Source organism: Ambystoma mexicanum, chromosome 8 (assembly GCF_040938575.1).
Source record: "Ambystoma mexicanum isolate Mex_15411 chromosome 8, UKY_AmexF1_1, whole genome shotgun sequence".
Classification (NCBI taxonomy): domain Eukaryota; kingdom Metazoa; phylum Chordata; class Amphibia; order Caudata; family Ambystomatidae; genus Ambystoma; species Ambystoma mexicanum.
The window spans coordinates 1,626,521,357-1,626,533,873 of NC_090929.1; the positions used below are offsets into that span (position 1 = coordinate 1,626,521,357).

General features: G+C 47.7%; 1 protein-coding gene across 2 annotated transcripts in view; it reads right to left on the reverse strand.

Annotated features, from left to right (window-relative positions):
* The window catches only part of GFRA1 (GDNF family receptor alpha 1), a 602,771-nt gene that overhangs the window by 454,011 nt on the left and 136,243 nt on the right, over nucleotides 1–12,517 (reverse strand). Inside the window, exon 4 of one of the 2 annotated variants that reach the window (XM_069611899.1) lies at nucleotides 9,054–9,104. The exons of the other annotated variant lie outside the window; for it this stretch is intronic. Within the exon in view, the coding sequence (XP_069468000.1) occupies nucleotides 9,054–9,104 (51 nt within the window). The remainder of the gene's footprint in view (nucleotides 1–9,053; nucleotides 9,105–12,517) is intronic. 2 annotated transcript variants of the gene reach the window in all.

Below are 12,517 nucleotides of genomic sequence, written 5' to 3' on the forward strand. Positions count from 1 at the left end.
TTCATTTGTGCTCACAGTTCCCTCAGACCTCTGCCTATCACACACTGGCAGGTACCACTACACCGTGGTATCTGGAAAGGTCACATCTTGGGACTGTGGGCTTCACTACAAATTTGGCGGTATTCCAGTGGTAAATCTGCCCAAATACAGCAAAACTGAATTACCATTGCCACCACTTGGTCCGGTGGATTTACCGCTGGTTTACAAGTGGCGGTCGGTCGGTGATGTAAGTCCTCATTTGTTGGAGTCCATAGGAATCCATGATGCTTTTGGCAGAATTTTTATTTTTATTTTTTTATTATTTGGTTGAAACACAAAATTCAACCTTTAATAAATACATACAAGATAATACATTCTAAAGCATTTCTTCAACATACTTTACGGGGAAAGAAATGTACATGTTTTACCCTGTAACCAACGTTAAACTCCATAAGGCCAGCAAGTCAGTGGGCCTCATTACAAGTCCGGCGGTAACCGTGCTGGTAAAACCGGCAGGTTGCCGCCGGACTTGTAAGTTTAATTGGCGCCTGGGTTGCCAGAAACACCGGGACATTCCAACCCCGGCATTCCGGGAATTCAGGCACCGGTAATTGTAAATCCCCATTCCCATTTGAATCTCGTAAAATAAAAAATAAAAGTAGTGGAACTCCGCTCCCGACCGTTCCTTCTCACTTCGACCACTGGTGCTGCCTATGGTAGGGAGAGCTAAGGATTTCAAAGGAGGATCCCTGTAGTCCAGACTGGACTCCAGGGCCATTGATCAATCAACATCTCACTTGAAATACCTCTGATCACTGCACTCTGTGGTTCCCTTCTCTCCTCACAGAATCTCTTTCCTGCCAAGGTCCTCAGACTCATGGGTCCAGTCAGCTGGCAGTCATGTGTTTACTAAAATACAGTTACTCTCTTCCAGCCTCTCTGGGGAGGCCCTGCTGACACCTTCAGCCAGGCACTCTTCATTGCTATTCAGAACAGCCCAGCAAATAAACAGCTATCGTGACATCACAAACAGGAAGTGCTGCACTCAAAGCTTAACCCTTCCTGTCCCAGGCAGTATTTTACACTATCCTCTGCAGTTAACACAGGGGAACAAAACTGCTATTGGCTACACAATGACACAGGGTCTACACTTCATCTCCGGAAGAAGCACTGTTGCTGTTTCCCAAATAAATACACATACAAAATAAAAATCACAAACGCAGCCCCTTCTTACGTCAGATGACACTAGCAATCCCTTTATGAAATAAAATTGCAGAAAACCATGTTCCACAAACAAAGGCTGAAACAGCAACCTCTCCTTCAAGGGTGTGGGGATAATCAAACCCTTCTCTATGATTTGTTGTCACAGCAAACTCTTAGCGATCGGAGGATAGCACATGGGCAATGCGCTGGTCATGGAAGCAAGACCACGCAGAACAACAAAGGTTCGAATCCCGGATCAGCGCTTAGAAACCGAACTCAAGTATGGTATTAGGCGCGTCATAAAAAATAATTAAATAAATGTAGGGCCACCCTTACGGAACAACGCCCCCACCATCCCACCCCAGTAACAATAGCAACAGCACCTTTTCCAAGGTATGTTTCAGAAACAGCCTCTACTTCAAGAAAGAGGACAGCAAAAATCATTCCACCAAGCATCAACACGTCCTCTTGCGCCTTGAAACACCATTTTCTGTATAGGTGCATTATAAATATAAAAACATTGCAGTATCAGTCCGGTAATGAAAGGGGGCTGCAATGATCCTTTATTCTACATGCCAACAATAACCCCATGCCCACGTCAAAGCTTTTCTAAGGACGGTGAAAGAAACCACGCCCCCTTGAAGAAGATGAGAGCACCCAATGCCTTTACTCTGCCTGCCTCCATGCAAGATTCCAGCAACAGCCCCTCCTCTGAAGAAGGCAGCAACAACCATTCGCCCAAGAAATGTAGAATTGACAATCTAAGGAAGATGGCAGTAGCAGTCCCCCATCATCGAATAAAGGTGTCAGTGGCAATCCCTGCTCAAAGGAAGAAAGCAAGAATATGATACTAGCAATCCCTTCTCTGAGGAAGATGGCAGTAGCAATCCCTCCCCCAGGGTAGATCACAGCAGCAGTACCTTCTCCAAAGAATATGAGAGGAGAAATCCCTCCACCAAGGAAGATGGCAGTAGAAATTCTTCCTGCAAGGAAGGTGAAAGTAACACTCCCTCCTTCAAGGAAGATGGCAGTAGCGATGTTTCCTCTAAGGAAGATGACAGTACCAAAACATTCTCCAAAGAATGACAGTAGCAATCCCTCCTCTAAGGAAGATGGCAGTAGCAATCCTTCCTGCAAGGACGAGGACATTAACAATCCCTCATCCGAGGAAGTGGGAAGTAGCAATCCCTCCAGCAACGAAGATGATAGTAGAAATACCTTCTCCAACGAATATGACAGTAGCAATCCCTTCTCTAAGGAAGATGGCAGTGGCAATCTTTCCTGCAAGGAAGTTGACAGTAGCATTCCCTCCTCCAAGGAAGGTGGAAGTAACAAGCCCTCCTCCAAGGAAGATGACAGTAGCAATACCTTCTCCAAAAGATACAACAGTAGAAATACTTCCTGTAAGGAAGACAGTAGCAATCCATCATCCAAGGAAGGTGACAGTAGGAATCCCTCCTCCATGGAAGAAGACAGTAGCAATACCTTCTCCAAAGAATATGACCGTTGAAATTTCTCCTCTAAGGAAGATGGCAGTAGCAATCTTCACTTACAAAAGGGGGCAGTAGAAATGCTTCCTCCAAGCAACCTGCAATCTAGTTGTGCCTTATGGTCGCTTATTGACCACCCTGCAATCTAGTTGTGCCTTATGGTCGCTTATTAACCACCCTGCAATCTAGTTGTGCCTTATGGTCGCTTATTGACCACCCTGCATTTTTGTTGTGCCTTATGGTTGCTTATTGACCACCCTGCAATCTAGTTGTGTCTTATGGTCGCTTATTGACCACCCTGCATTTTTGTTGTGCCTTATGGTCGCTTATTGACCACCCTGCAATCTAGCTGTGACTTATGGTCGCTTATTGACCACCCTGCAATCTAGTTGTGCCTTATGGTCGCTTATTGACCACCTGCTATCTTCCTGCGCCCCACCTAGCACACAATCATGCCCATAGCCATCTGCAAGCTCGCCGCCACCACCACCACACTGCTCACTCTCCTTGCTACACTCACTGCTCACCAACCGTACACATCAATCCGCCCTCAATTCGCACTCATGCCACACAGCCCACACCCCATCCAATACAACCCGCTGCCCCGGATACCTCACAAACTCATTCGCATCGCACTAACACACCCCCTGCACACTGCACCGCTAGAATGTTCAGACTGGATAGACTCAGAGCTCGCACACAGACCACAATATTCAGCACCCAACCCCCACCCATTGAACTCAGAATCCTCTCCAAACACATCCCTCACATTGAACACCCTCTCACCCACAAACAACCACACACTAACCTAACCACACCCCACATTATAACCACACATAACACATCAGTCACATCTATCACCCTCACCTCCACAATCATACCTCACATAAAATGTGCCCTCTTCAATGTTCGATCCCTCCCAGCTCACGCATCTGATATTCATGACCTCATAACTAATAACAACATTGACCTACTAGCCATCACAGAAAAATGGTTACATGAAGCATCAGGCCCAGCCATCACTCTTGCACTACCACCTGGCTTCACCATACTCAGACAAGACAGACCTGAACGAATAGGAGGCGGAGTAGCCTTCATCTACAAGGAGAATCTTCCGCTCCGACTTGTTAGCCACTCCTCGACCAACAACTCTGACCTCTTATCGACCAAACTCACACTGTCACCCAACAGCACCATCAACATTCACCTACTATATCGCCCCCCAGGCACCACCCCTGACTCTCAGGAAAGCATCATCCACATCCTCAGCAATAATATCAAAAGCTCCACCAATACCCTTCTCCTAGGAGACTTCAACCTCGGATTTAATGATTCTAAAGACAAATCTGCAGTCGCCCTCTCCAAAGAACTTAACGACCTAGGCTTCACCCAAAAAGTAGAAACTCCCACTCACGCCAAAGGCCGTATTCTAGACTGGGTCGCAGACCATAATTGTCTCTCCGCTATCCCCTCGATCTCATCATTGCCGTGGACCGACCACAACTGCATCGAATTCTCGATCCCTATCACCATATATCACAAAACTCTGACCCCTGCTATCGCTGCACAAGTCAGAAGCTCAAAAAAACTCAAAGAGGACAACCTGAGCCCGTACCTCAACACCCCTAAACTAGCACCCGCCTTCGCAAATGACCCCAATATTCTGGCAGACATCTACAAAAATGTCGTCACTAAAGCTATCAATGAAATAGCACCACTCGAATGGAAAAAAGAAAAGAAATCACTACACGCCAACGCCTGGTTCACTGAAAGAACTGCACTCAATGCGCTCCCACAAAAGAGCAGCTCTAAAAAGCTGGCAATCCAACCCTTGCAACAGCACCAAAAATGAGTTCAACTTAATCTCCAAGCAATACAAAACAGCCATCACTGCTGCTAAAGCCAACGCATTCAACGCACAAATCTCTAATGCCAAATCGCACACTAAAGAGATCTTCGCCATCTTCAACAAGCTCCCCCCCAATGCCCCAGCTGAAATAATCAAAGAAGAAGCGTGGTGTGCCAGCATTCAAATGGCCATGCTACACAAAATTGACCTTCTCCAAAAGAAAATCAAAGACCATTGCAAAGCACTACAGACAAGTACCAAGCCTTCTAACGCCTCACCCTCCCCGTCCAAGCCCACCATACCTGACTTCTCTGTCAGGGACGTCACTGAAACAGAAGTTATCAATCTACTAAATACTAAAAAATCTCAAACCCTCCCCCTGCAAAGGCGATGTCTGCCCACCAAAACTCGTCAAAGACTGCGCAGATTGCTTTGCGTCGCTCTTTACGGCTTTCATCAATGCGTCTTTTAAAACAGGCATTATCCCTGCTAGCCTCAAAGAGGCTTGGGTCCGGCCCCTCCTAAAAAAACCTAACCTCGACCCCCTACAACTCAACAACTACAGACCAACAACCACAGTGCCATTCCTCCTGAAATTACTCGACAAAGCTGCACATTGCCAAATCCAGCACTTTCTAGAAACCCACTCCATCCTTGGAACTAGGCAATCGGGCTTCCGGAAAGGACATGGCACAGAAACAGCCCTGGTGGACCTTAAAAATCAGATCACCCAAATCATGAACAAGCCAGCTCTCTTGCTCCTCCTAGACCTCTCGGCTGCTTTTGATCTAGTCGATCACAAGACCCTCACCTCACACACTCTGCCAACTTCTCTAAAGAATCAGCTCTATGGGTCACCTCCTTCCTAGAGGGTAGAGCCATGAAAGTCTTCTCGGACATCGCCAATGCCACTCCCACGACAATCCACTGCGGAGTCCCTCAAGGGTCCTGCACGGCTCCCACACTCTACAACCTGTTCACTAAACCACTTTTTGACAAACTCGACTCCTACGGCATCACATACACAAACTACACGGACGACACACAAGTACTTCTACCCCTCTCAGGTTCATACCACGACGACGCAAAGGCACTCCACTCGATCTACGCCATCATCCAGACCTGGATGGCAGTAAACGGCCTCTGCCTAAATGGAGACAAGACGGAAATCATGATATTGGGTCAACAGAGCACCCTAGACAAACTGGACATACTGTACGCTAACTTCTCCATTGAAAACTCCATCATCCCCGTCTCCACAGTGGTAAAGACTCTGGAAGTATACATAGACACCTCTGCATCTATGAACAGACAAGTCAGCGCTATCACCTCCTCATCTGCCCATACCACTAAACTCATAAACACCATCAAGCCTTACCTCTCCAAACCCAACTGCCTCTCCATAGCCAGAGCAACCATTGGAGCCAAATTGGACTATTGCAATGCCCTCCTAGCGGGCGCATCAGCAAAACACCTAGACAGACTCCAAGTCACACAGAATAATGCGCTCCGGGACGCTCTCAGCATCCCAAGAAGAGAGCATATCTCCCATGCCAGGCACTCAGCCCAATGGCTCCCGGTTAAAGAATGGATCACACTCAAAATCCTCACCCTCACCCACAAATGCCTCTCTCTGTCCGCCCCGTCCTATCTATCAGAGACCATCTCCAAAGCCTCCTCCACCCGTCCGACCAGGACGCAATGCACCAACCTACTCTGCATCCCACGCATCAAAAAAGCCAAAGCTGGTGGCCTAAGCTTACCCTACATTGCCGCCAAGACCTGGAACGCTCTCCCTGCAGAGATTAGAGCGGAAAACTCCCTCCGGATCTTTCGTAGGAAACTGAAGACCTCTTTCCTTGCACAATAATGTGACCCCTGCGAATCCATGTAAATATACTGCTTTGCTACTGTACAAATGCCATTTCCCACTGTAAATAATGTACTCCTTGTTAATATTGCTTTATTTGTATTGTATTGTTTGTAACCAAGATATGTCTGTAACAAGCGCCACGATGCCCCCGGGCTGACGTGCGTTCTACAAATCTGAATAAATAAATAAATAAATAGCAGTAGCAAGACCTCCTCCAATAACATGACAATAACAATCTCTCCTCTATGAAAGATGGCAGAAGCAATCCTCAGTTTTAAAAAAGATGACAGTAGCAATCCCTCCTCCAAGGAAGATGGCATTAGCAATCCCTCCTCCAAGGAACATTACAGTAACAATCCTTCCATCAATACAGATGACAGTAGAAATTCGTCCTGCAAAGAAGATGACAGTAACAATCCCTCCTGCATGGGAGATGACAGTAGCAATCCCTCCTTCAAGGTAGACGACAGTAGCAATCCCTCCTTCAATAAAGATGACAGTATCAATCTCTCCTCCACGGGAGATGTCAGCACCAGCCAATCCTCTGAAGAAGATTGCAAGCAGCAATGTCTTTTTCAAATGAATTAATACTGACATCTCCCTCCTGTAAGGAAGATGACAGTAGCAATCTCATTTCCAGTGAATGTGACAGCAACAATCCCTATCCAACATACTGGAAACACCATCTCTTTCATGGACAGTGACAGCACAACTCCCTTAATCATTAGCAAGTGCAAACCGCATGGATTATTACCTCCTATAGTGTGAACGTTAAATGGGAGACAACATTAAATCATTTCATCACAACTATAATGTTATGCCCACTGTATATGTGACATGCGTGTTCAAGGCCTGATTCCTTAGGGTAATCAGTGATCATAAACCAGTGCATGGTCATAGACTCGGCAGCAGGAGCAGCAGAAACACAAGTAGACGGAGCCATCGGGTTTGTATCATAAACATTTTTATTTCCCCCAACCAAGCACCCCACTATTTGCAAAGACAGCGCAACAACAAAATTGAAAAGTCACAATTCAGACACACGGGGACAATCTGGATCTTTCATAGCACAGTATGTATCGCCTATTGAAGATATAAGTACATGTGTGACCACAGTATTGCCTATTGAAGATATCAGTAAACGTGTGACAGCACAGTATCGCCTATTGAAGATATCAGTAAAGGTGTGACAGCACAGTATTGCCTATGGAAGATATCAGTAAATGTGTGACAGCACAGCATTGCCTATTGAAGATATCAGTAAATGTGTGACAGCACAGTATTGGTGACAGCATAGTATTGCCTATTGAAGATATCAGTAAATGTGTGACAGCACGGTATTGCCTATTGAAGATATCAGTACACGTGTGACCCAGATTAGTCAACATTGTGTATATTATTTAATTTTAAGTGTGCAGCTGTCATGTCAGAATGGCCAAAAAAGGGGTCCTGGATAGCTCAACGGAAGCACTGCCAACCTGTATGCCAAGGGCAGATGCAGTCACTGTGGTTGGAGGTAGAGCTATACTGCCACTGGGTTCATGTTTGGAGGGAAAGGGGGGCACAGAATGGCATTCTAGTTCCCCCAACATCATCAGAGCAGCATTGGCCCGAAAAACTGCATCTGGGGGTGAAGTGAACAGACAGGAGACGGGGCTCAAAGAATTGCAATGTTGGGAGAGGGTGAATGAGGCTGAACCCCCCCGCCCCCACACCTCCTCCAGCTAAGAAGCAGTGCAGCGCTCTAAACATCATCACCACTCTCCAAGCTTTTACCAGGACTGAAGCAGGGTGGCGGTGGCAAGAGAGAGGCTCCGGTGCACTAACACATAACTGCATTTTGGGGCACAAGGTTTCCCCACTGACCCCCAACCACAGAGAATCCTGTGTCTGCCTCCTGAGGCTCCCAGTTTCCACTGCGTGTGCAATGTTTGTCAGCAGAGGGGGGAGAGTGAGTTATGTTGGTGGGTGGAGAAGAAGTGGCTGTAATGTTGCTCCAATAGCATGTAAACCTGGGGACCCCTGGGGCACTTGCAGAGTTTACCAGAATCACAGCTGTTATTATTTAGTCTTGGCTTTCCAGATGTTTTGGACTACAAATCCCATCAGGCTTAGCCTATGTAGCCAATGTTGAGGGGTCGTGGGAGTTGTAGTTTAAAATATCTGGAGACCACAGTTTGTAGGTCCCTAATCTGGAGCATTGTGGACCAAAGCTAAAGGGCCGAGAGGTCACCATTCACCTTTTCAGCTGGCGGGGAAGTCAGTGGGGAACTGAGCCCCTAGACACCAGGAAGCATAGTAGTCCAGGGCTCCTTGTCAATAGCCCCCAGTTAGTGGTGATTGGAGGGCAAAAGGAGTGTTCCCCTTACAATTTGGAGAGTGTAGTGTCTCTTCTTCCCCAGCAGCACAGGAGCCCTGGGTGCTGCTCACAGAGCTCCCAGCTCTTACTGGCCCGGGCTGATGTTTTCAGCAGAGGGGTGGCGTTCGGGGTCCAGGGTTCAGGCGAGAGCCCATGAACCTTAGCATCAGCATTTGTGAGTTTGTTTGATCTTCTGCAGCATGCAATGTGCTGGTCTCACCTGCATGTACATGCCACAGCCTCATATCAAATTAAGACATCTTCAATGAGTAATCTGTATTGGTAGATGTGGGGTCTCACCTGGGCCCTGGTCATCGCTGGATCGGATTTTTATCCTGGTCCTTGTGAAATCTGGAAAAAAAGTTTTCATAGCAATTTAAAACTTTATGATACATATATAAACACACATTCAACAAATACAGTATGACAATGAAAACAATACAAGCGAGATCTACCAAAGTGTATTACATGTTGTTAACATTCTCTAAGTGTACAGTGCACAACATTAAGCACATTCACAGGATGTGTGTAAATACTTATCTTATGGGTGGTGCTGGGTCAGTGGGTGTTATGGAGAATCAAAGAGGTGCTCCCAAAGGCCCTGGGTCGCAAGCAAGGGACGCGTCCCCAAGTGGCTCCAAAGGGACATGTGGAAAAGAGCTGGAAAGACAGTGATTAGAGAGAGACACACAAGAGATTAAGTGAGACAGAGGAAAGTCAACATCAAGTGTGAACGGTGCAGCAGAAAAGCTTCGGATGAAAGGGAGAAACTGATGACTTCCTGCCCGAGCACCTCCCCTAACCTGGTCACGTGGTTTGGGGGGTCCAATGGCCGCAGCGCTGCATTGTGAGACCGGCAATTGCTTGTCTGAGTTGTTCATCCTTAGTCTTCAGGTTATATGGGCTCGTGGGGCCCAAGCCACCCAAATAGTGAAGGCGCTGGGGCTTGAGGGGCTGGGGAAGCAGCCTGCATTGCTTAGTCCAGCTCACTGACCCAGGACGTGCGCCCTGCTGGGGCCTTATTCCACGCGCCTCCATGGTAGCTTCGAAGGTATTACTTCTAGTATTGACCAGTTGATCTGGGCCCCACGAATAATGAATAGGGTCTCTGCCCATCATTTATTTTGTAATCTTGACACTTATGTTTGTTTGTTAGTTATGTGACTCTGTGTGCGACTGGGTGCAATTTCTTTATTTACTTGTGTATTGCTCTATAGTAAATTGGAAACACCTGGAAGCAAGAAAGTCTGTAACGCGTGTTATGTGCATGTGTCACATACTAGTGGACGGAGGTCCAGAGAGTGCTAGAGACTCCATCCACAGTGAGTGCCATGCAAAATAATGGTGATTATTGAATGTCCCAGAAAAGAACCGCACGGCCACACCTGGATCAATTTCTATATGTAAGTAGGTAACGGAATAGCGCAAACAAGTGGCGGTCACGGTCCCTGCATAAAAGCGCTTTAAGAGGAGACAGAGAGACGCAGAGAAGTGCTCTGCTAGGCCCAAGCTTCCATGTTGAGCAGTACCTACAGCAGCAGGACATGTGCTTGCCCATGAAAGGCCTACCCACAGGGGCGAGCCCTGAAGAAGAGTGAGGAAGCTAGGGTCAGGGAACCAGTCCCTTCTCTCCCCTGATCTATACCGGGGGTCTGCAACATGTGCCTCTCCAGGATGCTTTGCACTACAACTCCCAAGATCCTTTTCCCTTGACTATGATGGGCCGGGAGGATAGCTCAGGGGCAACGCAATTGTCTTGAGTAAAGCAACACAGGTTCGAATCCCGGCCTCGCGCTCAGAGACGGATCTGCGGTATTGAGCGTGTGATAAATTAATTAATTAATGATGGTTAGTGCTGATCAGAGTTGTACCCCAGAACATCTGGAGAGCCAACGGGTGCAGACAGCGGATCTGTGTATAATCTGTGCCGGTATAGAATGCACATATCAGAGCATTATACCTGGGCATCAGGCATTAGAAAAGTGGTCAGGCCCCCCATTGATGAAGATTTAGAGTGCTTCTTCCTGAGTATTGGTTTAGGTCCCTGCTCTTGGCACTGTGGCCCACCACCTGTGGCTTCATGGTGGAGAACTCCCCCCTCTTAGCAGAGCTTCACCTCTTTCGTGTTACGCACGTGCTTCCTGGTGTGTCAGGGCTGTTGTCTTCCTAGGGATTGGACTTCTTGCTGGAAGTGACTGCACAGCCTTCAGATGCAATGGCTCCAGAGACTTCTGTGCCTCACCAGATCGATTGTGTGTAGCTATCAGGCGGCCCAGCTGAGTGGAGTGCTTTGCAATTAACCTGATGCAATGAAAAAGAAGCAGTCCTAGGAACATGTTTGTGGGTCTGTTGACCATGGTCTAGAACAAGGGCCACAGGCTCTGAGCATCCTGGATACTGCTTACGCTGTTTATATCCAGAGATAGCGCCTTCCCCAATGCACACGCTGGGGTAGTGCTGGATCTTAGACCCTTGTGTTATTAGAACAGCCCTTTGTGTTTGGCAGAAGATCTCAGAGAGAGAAAGAGACAGAGAGAGGAGACATTGACAGAGGAAGAGTGGTCACGAAAGATGTCCTGATAGGTCAGTGGTGCTGAATGGTAATGAGGTCACGTCGTACCTCGGCTTGCCTTCTTGTGGTGTTACGTTTTTAGGTTTTGTTTGCAGGTTTTTAGGATTTTATGCCTTGGCATTCCTTGTTGGGCTGTATCGTGCAATATCAGGCTGTGCCATGTTATGCCAAGACACACACATGCTCAGGGCTCACAATTTGTAACCACTTGGTCAGGGCTCCCCTTCAGATCACCCCTTAACACTTTCTCAGATATTTCAGCTGCAGCGCCAGCCATCTTTTCAATGGATTACGTTCAGTGCTAGTCATTGGGCCGGCTTTTGGCAGATCCGCGATCCGGCACCAGATGTGTAGCAGGATCTCGGGATCTGGCCAGAGTCAGGCGCCCAAGCCCATGAACCGTGCTGGAATACTTTAAAAAAAAAAAGAGCCCGCGCGGCAGCATTGCCTTTTACCGCGGCTTTAGCGCTGGTGTTTAATGCACAATGCTCATTGTGCATTAGACACCAGTGCCAAAGCCGCGGTAAAAGGCAATGTCTCCGTCGCAGGTGCATTTTAAAAAAAAAGTATTACAGCATACGAGCCCCGCCCCCTCTAGACCACGCCCCCTCGGTCACCCCCCCGAACTCCTCCCCCACAACGGCCCTTGTGTTGTGGGATCCCCCACATTTTTTCCATTTCCACCACTGATTATATTATAGGGCAGCAGAGCACAGGACATGCGCTAGCCATTGACATCAACAACAACACACCACGTCACAACTGTACACATGACAACCAAAGCATTGCCATGCTGGTAGGTATTTGTAAAGGATAGTTTTTAATGCTCCTTAACATCCTGAAATTGTCTCACTAAATGTCATTCATTATGTACTGGTGGATCAAATACATGGAGGCTCCCTTAGCATTACCCGGCGCACCGCCGGCCCAAAGTCAAGACTAACTAGACAATGAGCCTCATTAGAAGGTTGGAGGTAACCATGCCGCTTTTAGCGGCATGGTTGCCTCCATACCGCAATCTGGGCCCGGGTTCCTCGAATGAGGAATTACCGGGCCATTGCAACCTTGGCGGACCCGGTAATTCCCCGTCCGAGGAACCCGGACCCGGTCCATCCCCATTCCCATTCGAGCCCCCATAGGGCTCAATGGGAATGGGGATGCAGCTTGTTAGCTCCCTGGCCCCTCGCGGGAC